Raw genomic sequence first — 18,306 nt, 5'->3', positions numbered from 1 at the left:
GAGTCTCACAACAAAGGGGAATAAACCATTTCCCTTCCCCCCCTCCACGTGTTCCCTCCCTGGGTTCCTGGAGAGATACACAGAAGCAAGCCCCGTGAATCTAAACAGAGGGACTCCACCCTCTCTATTTCCAGTCCTGGAAACACAAGCACTTCCCTCTTCACCCAGAGGGAATGCAAAGTCAGGCTAGTAAATCTAACACAAAGAGATTTTCCACTTGACTTCTTCCTCCCACCAATTCCCTGGTGAGCACAGACTCAATTCCCTGGAGTTCCCCACTAAAGAAAAACTCCAACAGGTCTTAAAAAGAAAGCTTTATGTAAAAAGAAAGAAAAATACATAAAAATGGTCTCTCTGTATTAAGGTGACACATACAGGGTCAATTGCTTAAAAGAAATATGAGTAAACAGCCTTATTCAAAAAGAATACAATTCAAAACACTCCAGCAACTACACACATGTAAATACAAAATAAAAACCCTATAAATCACTATTTTATCTTTTGTACTTACAACTGGGAAACAGAAGATTAGAAAAGCAGGAGGCAGAAAAAAATCCTCTCATAGCTGAGAGAGACAGGCAGAAGACAAAGAACTCACACACAAACTTCCCTCCACCCAGATTTGAAAAAGTCTTGTTTCCTGATTGGTCCTCTGGTCAGGTGTTTCAGGTTACTCCTTTCCAGGTAAAAGAACATTAACCCTTAGCTATCTGTTTATGACAGGCTGGCCCCCCATTTGGAGGCCTGGTCCCTCCAGCCAGCTCCTGGAGGGGTCCTTCCCCCACCCGCATGCCAGAGTGGACACCAGTGTGAGGCCCTGTGTCGGGGAAGCTCGGATGCAGAGGGTGGACACCAGTGTGGGGCCCTGGGCTGCCATTGCCAGCGGCTGGCCGACACCAGGCTGGGCTCCCTGGTTAGCAGCACCCCTGGCTCATCCCCGTGGGGCCAGGCGCGGCGGGGCAGGAGTCTCCCTGCCAGCTGCGCTCCTGTGCTACCCTCCGCCCAGCCCTGCAGGCGCTCGCTGCCCCGCAGGGACCCCAGCACCAGGGACTCCCACCACGCGCCAGGCTGGTGACACGGCTGGTTCAGGCACCCTTGGGCCTGTCCCTCGCTTGCGAATCAGCTCCCCAGCCAGGTCAGTCAGACCCACCTTCCTAGGAATCTAAACCACCCCAGCCTCCAGCCTGTGCCCCGCAGCCCCACGGCTCACGCTGCCGTCCTGCCGGAGCCGGTGGAGAACCCAGCACTTCGTGTTATGCCCCACAATGGGCAGCTCCTCCCTCAGTCTGTCTGCGGGCCCCTGCCCCAGCTGTGCACTGTCCCTTGCGCCCTGGAGCCCGAGGGCCCACCCAGCCTCCTCCTCCTCCTCTGCTCCTGTAGGACTTCGTCCTGTCCCTGCCCCTCTGCAGCCTTCTGGTGAACTGGCCACTGACTTGCAGCTGTAGAAGGATCTAAGCCCTCGCTAACCCTCTCATTAAGGGGGAATATTTGTGAGTTCTGTTTGTGCCTCGGTTTCCCCTATGTGCTGTGTTGTTACCCAGTGGGCAGAAGAGGGCTGCTTGCTCTCCAGGCAGGCCAGGAGACGTAGGTGTCGGTGTCACCGAGCTTTTGGGGGCTAGGTCCCCATAGCAATGGAGCATTTGAGGAGACAATGACAAATCCAATCAGCGTAATGGCCTGGCACCCACCTCTCACAAGCACCCCCTTCTGGTCAGGTGTGTCTGTGGTCTTTAAACAGTCCCTGCCCCGGTATTGGGCGTACGCCCAGGGCTTTCTCTCTGGAGGCAGCGGTTTCACCCTCCTGGTCTATTCTGGCCCCAACTCTTCAGCTGGGCCATAAGTAGTTCAGGTCCCTTCTGGGAGGGGGTCAATTGCTGTCCAGTCGTAGGACACTTTACTGAGTGGCCTGGGGGGGATCCAGGCCCACCCCCTTCTCTGGCCCCAGCCCAGGGACCCTAAGAATAGCAGATACATGCCCCTGTGTCCCTTAAATAAAACCTGCTTTCCGTTCCCCTTGCCCCAGCCTTGCAGCCCCCGTCTTGGCACTGCCCCACCCTTAGCGCAGGGTCCTTTGGCCTTCAGGCCCCTTGCTGCCCCAGTCCCTGCCAACACAGAGCTGCAGCTCCCTTGGGCCAGCCAAGAGCCCACCCTGCACCCTCCAGCCTTGGCAAGGAGCTGCCTCTGGGCTGGGTCTCCCTGCAGCGCCTTTTGTACCGGCCTGCAACCCTCCGATTGGCCAGGCCCCTGGATCCCGCCCCCGATTGGTGGCTTCCTGCACAGGCTCTCTAGGCCACTGGAGGACTTCGCTCCACTGCTCCTTTCCCGGGACGGATGTGGCAGGACCCTGAGGCCTCCAGGAGGGAGCTCCTGGGCCTGGGCCACCCCGTCACCCCCCAACACTCACCTCACAGCCAACACCCGGGAAGTGGCGTCATTAGCTGAACTGGGACCATATAGATCATTGATGCATCCAAGGCCCTGTAGTGGCACCAAACATTGTACAGAGGTTGTGGAGTGAGGTGTCTGGGACGAGGTTCTGGTTTGCTGGTTCTGATTGTGCTCTCTAGGTGCATGGAGCATTTCTGTATGTAAAGTTATAAGTATTGGCTGTAGACTGTCTGTATTTCACACTTGTGCTGTGCTTCTGGGTGACACACCTGACAAGTTGGGATTAGCTCTGCCTGGCCTGCTTGATGGCCCATTAAGGACCATCAGCGACACAACTGGCCCACTGAGAGAAGCAGATACACCTTGTAACTCAGCAAGGCAGGGACAGGCCTATGGACAGGACCGTAAGGGGGTTTTCATGCCATGTGCTGAGCAGCTTGTGTTTGGAACAAAGGAAGCAAAGGCTGCATGGCAAGAGACTATAAAAGGAAGCTGCATCTCCTCCATTTTGTCTTCAACCCTGCTTCTTACCTCTGGAGGAACTTTGCTACAAACTGAAGCTCTGAACAAAGGACTGATGACCCATCCCAGCAGGGGATGTTCCAGAGACTTGATTTGAACCTGCAGTTTATTCCATCACTGTTACGAGTCTGAACCAAGAACTTTGCCATCACTGTATGTAACTGATTCCATTTAACCAATTCTAGCTCCCATCTCTAGCTTTTTCCTTTTATGAATAAACCTTGAGATTTTAGATTCTAAAGGGTTGGCAACAGCGTGATTTGTAGGAAAGATCTGACTTATCTATTGACTTGGCTCTGGGGCTTGGTCCTTTGGGATCAGGAGAACCGTTTTCTTTTACTGGGGTGTTGGTTTTCATACCGTTCGTCCCCAGGACGAGTGGCACTGGTGGGGATTCTGGGAGACTGGAGTGTCTAAGGGAATTGCTTGTGTGACTGAGCAGCGTCCCCCAGCTGAAGGACAAAGGCCGGGCGAGGGGGGCGATCTCAGCTGACGTCTGGCCAGGGAGGTCAGACAGAGACAGGTCATTGCAGCTGGGCTGGGCCCTGGGTGACCAGCGAGGATGGAGCCTGCTTTAGCATCACTCCAGGGGGCTCCCCACGGCCCCCCAGGGCTGGGACCGGTAATGGCTGACCCGCCTGCTCTGCCCATGTTGTGCAAGTGCCCCAGCAGACCCCGGGTGAGGCGCATTAGTCCGTGAAGAGCGGCCAAGTCTCCCTCGGGGTCTGTCACCTTGGGACTCGCTGGGTGGAGCAGGGCGGTCCAGCCCCAGGAGGCGGTGAAGCCACATGGCTTCGCCTGGAGGAGCAGTGAGACCCCTCGGGGGCCTGGCCCACTGATGGGGCCACCCAGAGCCTGTCCCCAAGCTGGGACTGCAGCCCCGCTCCTGGGGGTCCGGGACACACCCCTTTCTTGGCTGCTGTAGTGTGGGGTCTTTAAATCCACCCCAGTCCATTGGCAGGGACCCCAGCTCTGGGGACCTGCGGCTTATCTGTGGGCTTGGAGAGACTGAATCTTCCTCATTGATTCCCCTCAGAGTGCGACTCTGGTGAAAACACCCGCGTGCTGCGGGGCCACAGAGCTGCTGCTGAGGCTGCACTCAAGCTGACTTTATGGCCAGGCCCTCAGGGTATCTTAAAGCTTGAAGTGGGTGAATGTGGAGAGCGACCGCCATTAAGTAGTTACTGTCCGACCCCCGCTTGCCCGACTGCCCTGACCCCCCACAACTGTGAAAACGTAAATTCAAAACTAGAAAAATGCTTGAAAATAACCCCGGCCACTCTCCCTGGAGCGTGTAAAGAGAACACCCCAGTCTGCCCAGCCGGGACAGAGCGAGACGTGCTGGGGAGGGGCATGAGGGAGCCAGGGAAGGCAGGACAATGACCCCTCCCTACCCAGCTTCCGAAGAGGGAAGAAACCGAGGGCTGGCTCTGCCCAGGGGCCTTCCCCACAGCGAAGCAGGCAAACCCCCAAGGGACCCTAGAAATGGGCAGGAGGGTTGGGGGACCCGGCTGGCCCTGCTGAGCTGCCTCCCAACCAGAGCCGGGACAAGCCAGCCCCCCGGGGCGTGCGGGGAGCTGCTCAGCCCAGATGCAGGGAGCCACATGCTGGCTGCTCCAGGGCCCCCAATCCCCTTGGGTGCCCCCCAGCTGGCCCTGGCTGGAGAGGGGTGAGTGGCAGGATTGCCCCAGGGGAGGGCTGGCCGGGGTGCGCCCGGAGGCCCCCGAGAGGCCAGCAGGCGGGCAAGCCCGGCCCCGCAAGCAGCACTCAGAGGCGGGGTCGTGCTCCGTTGTTTATTTCAGCAGCCTGGGGGAGTCGCGTACACACTGTGGGGCGGGGGCCAGGTGGGGGTGCGGTGCCCCCAGCCCCTTGGCCTCTGTCCATCTCTCTCTGCCTCTCTCTCCCTCGCCTGCTTCCTTCACTTACCCGGATCCTCTCTAGGCTCCCGCGGGTCCCACCGCGCCCTGCTCCCTGCCCGTGGGGAGCCTCCTGCAGACTCCCCCAGCCTGACCCTGGCACACTCCTGGGGGCCTGGTCCCCCCACCCTCGCCATCCCACAGAGCCGGCAGCAGCCCCAGTTCCCTGGGCGATGGGCGCTACGGGGAGCTCCATGGCTTTGGTTCAGGCTGGGGGACATGGGGGGCTGGCCAGTCTCCGTCTCCCCTCCCAGGCTGGGCAGGGCCGGGTCTGCCCAGGAGAAATGCCAGCTCCGGGGCCCCAGGCCTGGGCGGAGGCAGGCCCCTGCCAGGCCCTGGGCGGTGCAGGGAAGGTGCGTGTGAGTACAGGGGACAAGGGGCTGGGATGCAGAATCTGCTGCTGGGAGCCTGCAATGGCCTCCCCTTCCCCCCACCCCCCGAGCCACGGCCCTGTGTCCCCCTGCTCCCGACACCCAGCCCCACTTCTGACTCTGGGGCCCCCCGGGCAAGCTCCCAACACAGCACTTCAGAAGCAGGAGAGAGACGGGGGGGTGTGGAGGGAGGCAGGCGTGGGAAGTTATGCCCTGGGGACGATGGAGGAGGGGCTGGGGCAGGAGCGGGGCGGGATGGGAGCGTCGGTGGGGACGGACGGTGCTAATCGTCTCTCCGCAGCCGCTCGGCCGGCACCATCTACAGCACCTCGTGCTTCTGCTCCGTGGCCTCGCTCACCACCTGCTCGGGAGAGAGCCCTGGTGAGACGGGAGTCCCGCGGGGAGCCCCAGGGACTGGCACCGGGCTGGCCTGGGGGCTGGCGCAAGGGGCAAACACTACCCTCCCTTCTGGCCGGGTCGCCCTGGGTCTCCGCCCTGCACAGAGACCGGGGCACAGCCTGCGCCAGCCAGCCGCACTGCCCACCCACGCCGGGCCCGGGCACATGGGTGGCAGGAGCCTGGATCCCAGCCGAGGAGTCTACGTTAAGCACAGCCTGCAGTACAGTGCCATGGGGGTGGGACAGGAACCTGAAAACCCCCACTGGAGTCAGGAACGAGCCAGCTTGGGCCAGGACAGATCCGAGCCCTCCACTCCACCCCAGGGGACCCCTGGGAAGCTGGGGCTTCTCGCCCCCCCCAGCCATGGCTAGAGCCAGGTGAGCCCCCGCCCGTGTGCATGGGCCCCCTCCCTACCCAGCCGCCCGCCCCTGCTCACCTCCCCATCACGCGTCTCTATGGTCTTGATCATCACGGTCTTCTTGGTGTGAACCTCTGAGCCTCGCTGCTCTGGGCTGGTCTCTGCAGGTGAGAGGAGAGTCAGCCTGGGGCAGGGTGGGGGGGGGGGGGTGAGTGGCCAGGAGTCAGGGGGGCTGGGCCTTGGGGGGACAGGGTGAGGGGCTGGGGGTGGGGAGCACGAGCTGGGCCATGGGGGGGATGGGGTGAGGGGCTGGGGGTGAGGGGATGGGGTAAGGGGCTGGGCCATGGGGGAGATGGGGAAAGGGGCAGGGGGTGGGGGGCACAGCTGGACCATGGAGGGATGGGGCGAGGGGCTGGCCATGGCAGGTGAGGGGACAGGGGCACAAGGCGAGGGGCTGGGGGCAGGCGGGGGCTGTGGGTGGGTGGGTGAATATGGACTCAGGCACTGGCTGGCCTGGGTAAAGCAGCAGGCCGGCGGGCTGGGCCAGGCCAGGGCTGGCCGACAGCACAGACAGCAGCCATGGGGCCCTCCTGCAGCCCCACCGCAGGGGGCTCAGGGTGCCCCGCATGCTGCCCTGCCTGGGCCCTGCCCTGCACTCACCGCGGAAGTTGAGCGCCGAGAAGGTCTGGATGGGGAGACTGATCCTGCAGCACACGGAGAAAGAAAAGGGGTTAGTGCTACATCCACACTGAGAGAGGTGCCCTGAGCCCCACAGACACCGGGATGGGCTAGCTGGGGGCCCCCTGTCCTGGGACTCCCTGGGGTAGACTGGCTGGGGGCCCTGGCCTGGGGCTGGCTGAGGTGGGCTGGCCAGGGGGGCCCTGGCCTGGGGCTGGCTGGGGTGGGCTGCCTGGAGGGACCCTGCCCTGGGGCTCCCTGGGGTGGGCTGGCTGGGGCCCCGCTATGGGGCTCCCCGGGATGGGGGGTGCCTGGGGACACCCCACGCTGGGGCTCCCCGGGGTGGGTTGACCAGGATCACCCGCCAGGAGCTCCCCCTCGGGCCAGGGGGGGTGTTGCTCCCCCAGTAGCCGACACCCAGGACGGCAGGGGCAGGGGCCGGGCTGGGCAGACGCCCGCTCACCGGCTTTCCTCCCCCTCCAGCAGCTTGCGGTAGGTGGCGATCTCCACGTCCAGCGCCATCTTGACGTTGAGCAGGTCCTGGTACTCGCGCAGGTGCCGCGCCATCTCGTCCTTCAGGTGCCGGATCTCCTCCTCCAGCCGTGCGATGGTGTCCTGGTAGCCGCTCGCCTCCCCGGCAAAGCGCTCCTCCAGCTCCCGCATCTGCCGCATCAGGGAGTCATTCTGCAGGGACAGACCGTGTCAGAGCCGGCACCTCCGTGAGGGACAGTGGGAATTTTACATCATCGTTGTATGAAGCCTGTGTGTGCCTCAGTTTCCCCTCTGCGCGGCAGTGTCACCTGGGCGGGGGAAGGGACCGCTTGCACTCAGGGCAGGGTAAGACACAGCTGTGCATGGTGCCCGGCTGTCTGGGGCTAAGTGGGTCACTGGAGGGGGACGGGCTGAGGCCGACCCCATATCAGTGGAGACTCCATGGGGACAATGGCAAAGCCAGTCACCAGGCCCCAGACACCAGGCAGCCAATGGCCATGGCTGGCCCCACCTCTGCGAAGGGAGCAGTCAGGCGCAACCAGGGGCTGACAGAGAAGATCCCACGGACGGGGAGATGGAGTCGAACCGAGGGATCCCTGCAGTGTGGCTGGGCTGACCAGGAGCGACTTGGCTGTAACCTTCACTCCCCTGGGCTCCCTGGGCTAGTCCAAGTGACTAATCACCCGCCTGTCGGCCGCGCTGGCTGCGCGTCCCTGCAGACACTGGCGGAGGGGGCGCTGCCCCCCAAGATGGTACAAGTCTCCATCGGGGTCTGTTTCCGTGGGACTCGCTGCCCGGGGCTCACGGGGGGGGGGAGGGGGCAGGGGGGCTGCAGGCCCAGGGGTCCAGCCCCAGGAGGCAATGAAGCTTCTCCTGGAGGGAGAGTGAGACCCCTTGGCAACCTGGTCGGCTGATGGGGTCTCCCAGAGCCTGTCCCCAAGCTGGGGCCGTGGCCCTGATCCTGGGGGTCCATGACGGGGCAGAGCCAGGACCAAGGAGACAGGCTACAGGAGGGTAGCTCCATAGGGATGGAGCTGTGTATGGGGGGTTGTGATGAACTGGGACTGTTCTTACTGTGGGCTGTGAATGCTGAGTGGGGGGTGTTGGCCTGGGAGGACGGTCTGCACTGGGGGATGAGGGACTGGCCGGAGGGAGGAGACCTGAGCAGGTAACGTGAGAACCCAGGAATGGGGCAGAGGCCAGGTGACACCTCTACCCGGGATGCTGAACGAAAGCTGGGGGAGGAGATGCTGGAGAATGAGAGGAGTTTCAGGGAAGGCGAGCGGATTCTGGGGGGGCTCACACCCCAAAACAGGAGAGCGCCCCAGGGCCCAGCAGGGACAGGGCAGAGCTGCGAGAGGCCTGTCCCCTGCCCCTCCTGTCTGTGGGGGCCATTTGCCCAGACAGCGGGTTCATGGCCGGCTCCTGCCAGCCGCTGCCCGCCTCGGCACCGGCCCTGGCCCTGCCCGCTGCTCACCGTGCCCTTGAGGGCGTCGATCTCGCAGGTGTAGGACTGGATCTGGTGCCGATACTCCATCATCTCCTGCTTGGCCTGGCGCAGGGCGTCGTTGTTCTTGTTGGCGGCCTGGGTCAGGTCGGACACCTGCGGGAAGGGGCCCGGAGAGGGCAGCTAAGCCGGCAGCCGGGGCACAGCTGGGGCTCACGCGGCCACCGGTGCTGGGCTGGCGCTGCTCTGAGCTCCCCACAGGCCCTGGCGGGCAGCAACTCAGCCCAGAGCCCCACGCTGTGACCGGACCCCAGCCGCCCTGCCCCGGACTGGGAGCCAGGAGCCAGCTCCGGGGGCATGGGGCAGTGTGCGCACAGCGGTCCCCAGCCCAGCCCCACCTCCATGGCCAGCGCAGCCCCCCCAGACACCCCTCAACCTAGCACAGGCCCCCAGACACCTTCCCCCCAGCAGAGCCCCCCAGACTCCCCCCAGCACAGCCCTGACCTCCAGACACCTTCCCCCCAGCACAGCCCCCCAGACACCTCCCAGCACAGCCCTGACCCCCAGACACCTTCCCCCAGCACAGCCCCCCAGACACCCCAGCCCAGCACTGACCCCCAGTCACTCCCCAGCCCAGTGCAGCCTCCCAGATACCCCCAGCCCAGCCCTGACCCGCAGTCACCCCCCAGCCCAGCACAGCCTCCCAGACACCTTCCCCCCTGGACAGCCCCCCAGACACCCCAGCCCAGCACTGACCCCCAGCCACTCCCCAGCCCAGCGCCGACTCCCCCACTCCCATGGCACCAGCAGAGCCCCCAGCGCCGCCCGGCCTGACCTTGGACTTGTACCACTCCTCGGCCTCCGAGATGTTCTGGGCGGCGATGCTCTCGTACTGGGCGCGGATGTCGCGCAGGGCGGCCGTCAGGTCTGGCTTGGACACGTCCATCTCCACCTGGACATGCTGCTCCTGCAGCTGGGCCTGAAGGTCTCGGATTTCCTGGAGCCAGAGGGCAGCGTCAGAGCAGTGACCCCCAGACAGACCCCAGTAACCCCCAGCCCAGCCCAGCCCCCCAGTCACCCCCAGCCCAGCATTGACTCCCAGACAGCCCCCAGCCCAGCCCCCCAGTCACCCCCAGCCCAGCACTGACCCCCAGAGAGCCCCCAGCCCAGCTCCCCAGCCAACCCCAGCCCAGCACTGACTCCCCAGTCACCCCCAGCCCAGCACTGACCCCCAGCCCAAGCCCAGCTCCAGCCCCACTGCCCCTCACACCCCAGCACCGGGTCAGCAGTGAACACAGGCCTTAGCCAGCCCTGACTCGAGGACCATCCCCACTGGGTAGGGCCCCAAGATAGAAACCAGGGGGTCGGGGCAGTGCCACAGGGCAGTAATTGGGGGGGTGGGGCCCCAGGGGGTGCAGGACCCCAGGGTGGTAACTGGGCAGATGGGCAGGGCCCCGGGGCAATAATTGGGGGGCAGGGGGGGCAGGGCCCTGGGCCAGTAACAGGGAGGATGGGCAGGGCCCTGGGGCAGTAACTGGCGGGCAGGGCCCCAGGGTGTGCAGGCCCTGGGGCAGTAACTGGGGGGATGGGCAGGGTCCCGGGGGCAGTAATTGGGGCACAGGGCCCCGGGGCAGTACCTGGGGAGATGGGCAGGGCCTCAGGGCAGTAATCGGGGGGTACGGGGGGCAGGACCCTGGGCCAGTAACAGGGGGGATGGGCAGGGCCCCAGGGCAGTACCTGGGGAGATGGGCAGGGCCCCAGGGCAGTAATTGGGGGGCAGGGGGTGCAGGGCCCCAGGCCAGTAACGGGGGGGATGGGCAGGGCCCCGGGGCAGTAACTGGGGGGCAGGGCCCCAGGGTGTGCAGGGCCCTGGGGCAGTAACTGGGGGGATGGGCAGGGCCCGAGGGCAGTAATTGGGTGGCAGGGGGTGCAGGGCCCCGGACCAGTAATGGGGAGGATGGGCAGGGCCCCGGGGTGGGAACTGGGGGGATGGGTAGGGCCCCAGGGCAGTAATCGGGGGCAGGGGGTGCAGGGCCCCAGGCCAGTAACAGAGGGGATGGGCAGGGCCCCAGGGCAGTACCTGGGGAGATGGGCAGGGCTCCAGGGCAGTAATTGGGGGGCAGGGGGTGCAGGGCCCCAGGCCAGTAACGGGGGGGATGGGCAGGGCCCTGGGGCAGTAACTGGGGGGCAGGGCCCCAGGGTGTGCAAGGCCCTGGGGCAGTAACTGGGGGGATGGGCAGGGCCCAAGGGCAGTAATTGGGTGGCAGGGGGTGCAGGGCCCCGGGCCAGTAATGGGGAGGATGGGCAGGGCCCCAGGGCAGTACCTGGGGAGATGGGCAGGGCTCCAGGGCAGTAATTGGGGGGCAGGGGGTGCAGGGCCCCGGGCCAGTAATGGGGGTGATGGGCAGGGCCCCGGGGTGGTTACTGGGGGGATGGGCAGGGCCCCAGGGCAGTAATCGGGGGGCAAGGGGGGCAGGGCCCCAGGCCAGTATGGAAGGGCGGGGCAGGGCTCTCCGTGGACCCACCTCCTCGTGCACCTTCTTGAGGAAGGCGATCTCCTCCTGCAGGGCCTCGATGCGTCTCTCCAGGTCGATGCGCGCCAGCGTGGCCGCGTCCACGTCCTGCCGGCCGAGAGGGAGCCGGGCTCAGGGAGCTGCAGGGCCCGCGCCCAGAGCATCGGCAGCAGGGCCCTGCCCGGGTGGGGGGCCGCAGAGGTGCTGAGTGACACCAGTGGCACCGGACAGGGCCGGCGGCACCGTGCCCAGGGGCAGGGGGACTTAGCATGGGGCCATCGGGGGCACCTGGCTGCCAGTGGTCACCCTCTGGGTGTGTGGGGTGTGGGCACAGCTCTGCCACATGCTAACCCTGCAGCCCGCTGCTCTGTGCCCACGGGGCCCCTCCTGCTGGTGCTGGGGTTGTGGGTGGGGGCAGCTCAGCCCTGGGGTGCCAGGCCGGCCCAGCCAGCTGCGGGGAGGGGGGCGTTGAAGACAGCCAGCTGCGGGGGGGGGGGGGGCCTTGAAGACACTGCGGGAGGGAGGGTCTGTAGCCTGGGGCTCTCTGCTGGGGAGGGGGCAGGGAGCCCGGTTCTCTGCTCCGCGCTCCCCGCCCCGGGGGGGTCCCAGCCAGGCCCGGCAGGACAGGCTGCAGACGTGGGCACTTACTGCTCGGAAGGCAGCCAGGTTATTCTCAGCTTCCTCCTTCAGGTGGATCTCCTCCTGCAGCCTGGGGGCAGAGAGGGGGCATCAGGCGGGGGGCAGGCAGGGCGAGCCAGGCAGGGCCGACCATGGGGCAGGTGGAGGGACAGCCCAAGGCCAGAGGGACGAAGCACGGACAGGCAGGCTGCCAGGGGAGGGGGCTTCTGGGCCGGCACAGCCCCCAGGCGCTGGAGGGGGGGCCCCTTGTTCCGCATTCCCGGCGGGCTGGCTGGGGGCCAGCGGCCTGGAACCCGTTTCCTATTATAGTCAAAAGCAGAGCCCAGCACAAAGGCTGAGGTCACCCCGCACAGCACGCCTGCCCCTTCCTTATAGAGGAGCCGGCCGAGGGGCCGGGGCGGGGGCATGGGGGGCTGGGGGATTTGCAGGGGTAGGATGCAGAGTTGGGGCTGCAATACCAGGGGCAAAGAGAGGAGATTTGGGGACACAGGGCTCCGATATGGGGGAAGGGGGAAACCTGAGGTACAGGAACCCCAGACAGTGAGGGGGGCACATGAGGCTCAGGGACCCCAGATAGGGGGTGGAGGGTCCGGGGGTGGGGGGTCCCTGGGCAGTGAATTGGGGGGTACATGGGGCTCAGGGACCTTGGATGGTGATACAGGGGGTGGAGGGTGCAGGTGGTGGGGGTCCCTGGGCAGTGAATTGGAGGGGTACACGGGGCTCAGGGACCTTGGATGGTGATACAGGGGGTGGAGGGTGCAGGTGGTGGGGGGTCCCTGGGCAGTGAATTGGGGGGTACACGGGGCTCAGGGACCCCGGATGGGGTGATGAGGGTGGAGGGTGCAGGTGGTGGGGGTCCCTGGGCAGTGAATTGGGGGGGTACACGGGGCTCAGGGACCCCGGATGGGGTGATGGGGGTGGAGGGTGCAGGTGGTGGTGGGTTCCTGGGCAGTGAATTTGGGGGTACACGGGGCTCAGGGACCCCGGACGGGGTGATGGGGGGTGGAGGGTGCAGGTGGTGAGGGGTCCCTGAGCAGTGAATTGGGGGGCACATGGGGCTCAGAGACCCCGGATGGGGTGATGGGGGTGGAGGGTGCAGGTGGTGGGGGTCCCTGGGCAGTGAATTGAGGGGTACACAGGGCTCAGGGACCCCGGACAGGGTGATGGGGGTGGAGGTTGCAGGTGGTGGGGGCTCCCTGGGCAGTGAATTTGGGGGTACATGAGGCTCAGAGACCCCGGATGGGGTGATGGGGGTGGAGGGTGCAGCTGGTGGGGGTCCCTGGGCAGTGAATTTGGGGGTACACAGGGCTCAGGGACCCCGGATGGGGTGATGGGGGTGGAGGGTGCAGATGGTGGGGGTCCCTGGGCAGTGAATTGGGGGGTACACAGGGCTCAGGGACCCCAGATGGGGTGATAGGGGTGGAGGGTGCAGGTGGTGGGGGTCCCTGGGCAGTGAATTGGGGGGTACACGGGGCTCAGGGACCCCGGATGGGGTGATGGGGGTGGAGGGTGCAGCTGGTGGGGGTCCCTGGGCAGTGAATTGGGGGGTACACGGGGCTCAGGGACCCCGGATGGGGTGATGGGGGTGGAGGGTGCAGCTGGTGGGGGTCCCTGGGCAGTGAATTGGGGGTACACGGGGCTCAGGGACCCCGGATGGGGTGATGGGGGTGGAGGGTGCAGCTGGTGGGGGTCCCTGGGCAGTGAATTGGGGGGTACATGGGGCTCAGGGACCCCGGATGGGGTGATGGGGGTGGAGGGTGCAGGTGGCGCAGGGACTTCTTGCCCGTCAGTGCAGCCAGGGGTCCTGCCCGGAGAGGCTGCGGCTCGGGCTCCGGGGGCAGGTTGCTGATTCATGGTGGCCACAGCAGAGGGGGGGCGCTGACGCCAGCTGTTCCGGCTTTGTTCGGTTGGGTGACATTCAGCCCTGGCAGAGCCCAGAGACAAGCGCCCCTCCCCCCCGGCCCAGCACCCCCAGTGCGGCTCATGGCTGGCCCTTGCCTGGCAGCGCTGGGAGCTCTAGGGCAGGGGAGCTGGTCACCGGGGCTTTGGGTCTCTGCCCCGCTTCCTTTGGGAGGAGCTGCAGCAGGCCCTCAGGGGCTGGGGAGGAGGCTGCCTGCACGGCCCCCCCAGGCCCTGCTCTCTGGAGGGCTGGGATCATGGTCCCCTGTCCCTGCAGCCCCATGGTGCCAGCCGTCAGGGACAGCCAGCAGCGGACGAGACCGGGGCTCTTGGCACAGCAAGGCTGAGCGGGCGGGGGTGGCACAGACCCGTCGCTGGGTTGGACACGGATCTTCCAGCCACGTGGGAGGGGTTCCCCCACCTGCCCTGTGTTGCTCTGCCAGGCTTAGACATTGCTGTGGTGCCCTCCGGGTGCGGTGCTGACCTGAGGGCCCTGTCTGTGGGGTGGGCCTCCCCAGTGACACAGGGGATCCCCCCAGTGACACAGGGGACAGGACGCCACCTAGTCTGCCAGTCCCACAAGGTCTCCCTTTGCTGCTCCTTTCCAGACTCACCCCCTTAATGTCAGGGCTGGGTGTGGCATGGTGCCAGGGCTGGCTCCCTCCCCTGTCCCGTGCACTCAGCCTGTGCCCGTCCGGCACCCCAGCCAGCCAGCCCAGTTGCTCTGTGGAAGCGGGCACCGGTCTGGAGCGGCCTGGCTCAGAACGTGCCTGGAGCACGAGCAGTGCCGCTGGGGGCCAGTGCCCGCCCTGATCCACAGATCTTGCCCTCGATGCTCCCCTGCCCGAGCCAGCCACCACCTAAGCATCAGTCCCTGGTGGGGGCTGCGGGATCAGCGCAGGGAGCCCCTCTGAAAGCCATGTCCTCCTCTCCATGCCCCACAGCATGCAGGGCGGTTCTCCCCCCACAGCGAGCTCCGTCTGTGCCTCTAGCTGCACTGGGACTGCCCCCCGAGAGCAGAGACATCCTTCCCCTTGCATGTCCTGGAGCCGGCTCAGGGTTCCCACAGTTCCAGCTGCCTCCCCCCGGACCTGAGTTCTGTGGGGCGGGGCAGAGCTCCAGCAGCCCAGCCTGCGGGCGGGGCGGGGTGGGTGGGGCAGAGGTAGGGGCCCAGACAGGTTCCCCCGCAGCGCTGCATGAACCTGATGGTGGCTGCCGGGACCCTCCCCCAGAGCCTGGCCCCCACACCCCACAGGGCTCGCTGCCCTCGGCCCCTCCTATCATGGGCACGGTGGGGAGGGAGCTAGGGCAGCTAGTGAGCTGCATGCCCCCCCTCCCCTCCCCAGGAGGGCACGAGGCAGCCCTGAGTGCTGAGACAGTGTGGGGCCTGGGGAGACGAGCGGTCCCAGCATGCAGTGCAGCCAGGCCAGGCCAAGCTCTCTGCTCAGCCCCAGTGCCGCTTGGCACAGAAAGGTGCGGGGGGATCTCTGCACAGCTGAAATGAGCCATCCCCATGCCAGCCCCCTTCCTGCAATGGGGCAGCTCCCCCTGTGTCTGGGGCGACCCCTGCGTAATGGCACTGCTACAGGCGGGGTTGGCCCCAAACACCCAGGGTGCAGAGAAGCAGAGAGCAAGCAGGGGCCCAGAGTGCCCATGGGCTGCCCCAGAGATTACGCTGTGCTGCTTGAGTTCCTGTGCTTCTGGCCTGGCCTTGAGTGGGCCGCATCGGGCACTGCCATGCTCTCCTCTGCGGGCACCGGCTCCTCCCTCCCTACGGCACCGCTGCACAGTGGCCCTGGGCTGAGGGCAGCTGAGTGCCACGGAGCTCTGGGTCTGGGTAAGGGCAGGGGGCTTCCAGGTACCCCCTGTGACAAAGTGGGAATGTTCTTAATGTTTTCTCCGAATACGGTGGGTGCCTCAGTTTCCCCTATGCCTTTCTCAGGTATCTAGGTGGTGGGATAAGGGTGATTGTTGCAGAGCCCTAGGGGGCAGGTGTGATGGTGTCTGCACAGAGAATGGCCGACACCCTGTCTGCTGGCAACTGATGGCCTGGGCCCCTCCCCGGCAAGGTGCCAGCTGAAGGTGCTGGAGACAAAGAGATCAGGGGCCTCCTGGCCCAGGAGAGGGACAAAGGCAGAGGAGGGGCTGGAGAGTGTCAGTTGGGAGCTGGCTGGGGAAATGGAGGGAGGCCCAGAACTGGGATCTGGCCTCCCTGCCCCCCAAGATGGACCTGGCCAAGGGGTCCGGTTCGCTGTACCTACAAGCTCTGTGTTAGACCCTGTTCCTGTCATCGAATAAACCTCTGTGTTACTGGCTGGCTGAGAGTCACGTCTGACTGCAAAGTGGGGGTCCAGGACCCTCTGGCTTCCCCAGGACCCCGCTGGGGCAGGCTCGCTGTGGGAAGCGCATGGAGGGGCAGAGGATGCTGAATGCTCCAAGGAGAGACCCAGGAGGTGAAGCCGTGGGAGCTTCTTGCCCTGCAGACAGTCTGCTCTGAGGGAGAGGAGGCTCCCCAAAGTCCTGCCTGGCTTGTGGGGGCAGTTCCAGAGCATCGCCCGGGGACTCCATGACACCCCTGCTTTCCTGTAACCCCTGGGGCCCCAGCATCCCAGAGCCAGTGGTCCCCGGGACGAGGTTTCAGAAGGTGACACTCCTTCTCGTCCTGAGGCCGTCCAGGCACAGCCAGGCCCCGGCACCCTGGGAAAGCGGAGAGCTTGGAGAGCCGCGCCACGGCCCAGAGAGCAAGGGGCCGCAGGGTTCCCAGGCGCAGGGTCTCCTGCAGCGGGACATGCCACCTTGCCCCCTGCATCCCTGCTAGATGGGAGCGGGAGGGGTGGGTCAGACGGCAGAGACAGACAGAGGCAGGTGGGAGGGGAGGCTGCTGGGAAGGGCCCTGGGGATTAGGGATGGGCAGGTGCTGGGGTGGGTGCCTAGCACTGGGGAGGCAGGTGCTGGGGGGTATGGGGTGCAGGGATGGGGGAGTGGGGCTCAGTGATGGGGGTGCAGGGATGGGGTGCGGTGACAGGGTGTGTGGGGGGCTCAGTGATGGGGGGATAGGCACAGGGATGGGGCACGGTGACGGGGTGTGTGTGGGGCACAGGGATGGGGGGTGCAGGGATGGGGCGTGGTGACAGGGGATGTGTGGGGCTCAGTGATGGGGGGTGCAGGGATGGGGCACGGTGACGAGGTGTGTGTGGGGCACAGGGATGGGGGGTGCAGGGATGGGGCACGGTGACGGGGTGTGTGTGGGGCACAGGGATGGGGGGTGCAGGGATGGGGCGTGGTGACAGGGGATGTGTGGGGCTCAGTGATGGGGGGTGCAGGGATGGGGCAGGGTGACGGGGTGTGTGTGGGGCACAGGGATGGGGGGTGCAGGGATGGGGCGCGGTGACAGGGGATGTGTGGGGCTCAGTGATGGGGGTGCAGGGATGGGGCACGGTGACGGGGTGTGTGTGGGGCACACGGATGGGGGCTGCAGGGATGGGGCGTGGTGACAGGGGATGTGTGGGGCTCAGTGATGGGGCACAGGGATGGGGGGCTGAGGGCCCAGGGCCAGGCGGGTCCCCAGGCCAGTTCCCCCACCCAGCCCACCAGGCCCCCCCTCACCTCTGCTTCAGCTTCTGCAGGTCGTCGAGCAGGTTGTCGCGCTCGACGTCGGCGCGGGCCCGCTGGCTGGTGAGCGTGTCGACCTGCAGGCGCAGCGAGCGCAGCTCCTCCTCGTAGAGGTGGGCCACGTGGGTGGGCTCCTTGCCCTTGAGCCGGTTGACCTCGGTGACCAGCAGGGCGTTCTGCTGCTCCAGGTAGCGCACCTTCTCGATGTAGCTGGCGAAGCGGTCGTTCAGCTCCTGCAGCTCCACCTTCTCGTTGGTGCGGGTCTGCAGGAACTCCTGGTTCAGGGCGTCGGCCAGGCTGAAGTCCAGCAGCTCCCCGCCGCCCTGGTAGGAGCGCAGGGGGGCCACGCGGGTGACGCGCAGGCTGGCCAGGCTGGGCACGGTGGGGCTGCGCGACACCTGGTAGACCCGGGAGGAGACGGAGCTGGCCAGGCCCTTGCTGCCCACGGAGGAGCGGGAGAAGGCCGGGGAGCCCCCGCCGAAGGTGCGGCGGTAGGACGAGACCCGCTGCTGGCTGGAGGAGTACGACTGGCTCATGGTGGCGGCTGCAAGGAGCCCAGGCGGAGGCTGAAGCTGGGGTGGCTGCAGAGGCTGCTGAGCGAGTGGGAGCCCAGTGAGAGGAGTCAGGGAGGGACCCAGGCTCCGGCTATTTGTATCCCTCTGACATCAGCCAGCCCAGCCCCAGCGGGCCGGAGTGACAGCGCAGACAGCTGGGGCTTTCAGGGGGGCAGGGCGGGCCAGCAGGCGGGGGCAAGGGCTGGCCGGACAGTCCTGGAACTACCACTGGGACCCGCTGGCCCCTCACAGCTTGGGGTGCCCCCCCACAGCCCAGTGTCCCGGCTCCCCGCAGCCAAGAGCCCCCAGACCCCCGCAGCCCAGTGTCCCTGCCCCTCACAGCCAGGAGCCCCCAGTTCCCCACAGCCCAGTGTCCCTGACCCCCCACAGCCAGGAGCCCCTAGTCCCCCGCAGCCCAGTGTCCCTGCCCCTCAAAGCCAGGAGCCCCCAGTCCCCTGCAGCCCAGTGTCCCTGACCCCCCACAGCCAGGAGCCCCCAGTCCCCCGCAGCCCAGTGTC

At 65.9% G+C, this 18,306-nt stretch overlaps 1 protein-coding gene across 1 annotated transcript; it reads right to left on the bottom strand.

Annotated features, from left to right (window-relative positions):
• Nucleotides 1-4,689: 4,689 nt before the first annotated feature.
• Nucleotides 4,690-17,873, bottom strand: DES (desmin). Its single transcript, XM_050969677.1, has 9 exons — nucleotides 17,229-17,873; nucleotides 11,733-11,793; nucleotides 11,097-11,192; nucleotides 9,407-9,568; nucleotides 8,602-8,727; nucleotides 7,096-7,316; nucleotides 6,615-6,658; nucleotides 6,033-6,115; nucleotides 4,690-5,558 (listed from the first exon to the last, which is right to left on the bottom strand). The coding sequence occupies exons 1-9, from the start codon at nucleotides 17,768-17,770 to the stop codon at nucleotides 5,517-5,519; spliced, it is 1,377 nt and encodes a 458-aa protein (XP_050825634.1). The 5' UTR covers nucleotides 17,771-17,873; the 3' UTR covers nucleotides 4,690-5,516.
• Nucleotides 17,874-18,306: the final 433 nt, after the last annotated feature.

Source organism: Gopherus flavomarginatus, chromosome 10, assembly GCF_025201925.1.
Source record: "Gopherus flavomarginatus isolate rGopFla2 chromosome 10, rGopFla2.mat.asm, whole genome shotgun sequence".
Classification (NCBI taxonomy): domain Eukaryota; kingdom Metazoa; phylum Chordata; order Testudines; family Testudinidae; genus Gopherus; species Gopherus flavomarginatus.
The sequence above is the reverse complement of the archived record's forward strand: the minus strand, read 5'-3'. Positions and strand labels throughout refer to the sequence as shown.

Bases quoted from the DNA above. Each gene is read 5' to 3' on its own strand.
- DES (XM_050969677.1), bottom strand. From the start codon at position 17,770: ATGAGCCAGTCGTACTCCTCCAGCCAGCAGCGGGTCTCGTCCTACCGC. The intron at 8,728-9,406 runs GTCAGGCCGGGC...CCCTTCCCGCAG, and splicing joins AGGAGTGGTACAAGTCCAAG to GTGTCCGACCTGACCCAGGC. The intron at 5,559-6,032 runs GTGAGCAGGGGC...TCTCCCGAGCAG, and splicing joins TAGAGACGCGTGATGGGGAG to GTGGTGAGCGAGGCCACGGA.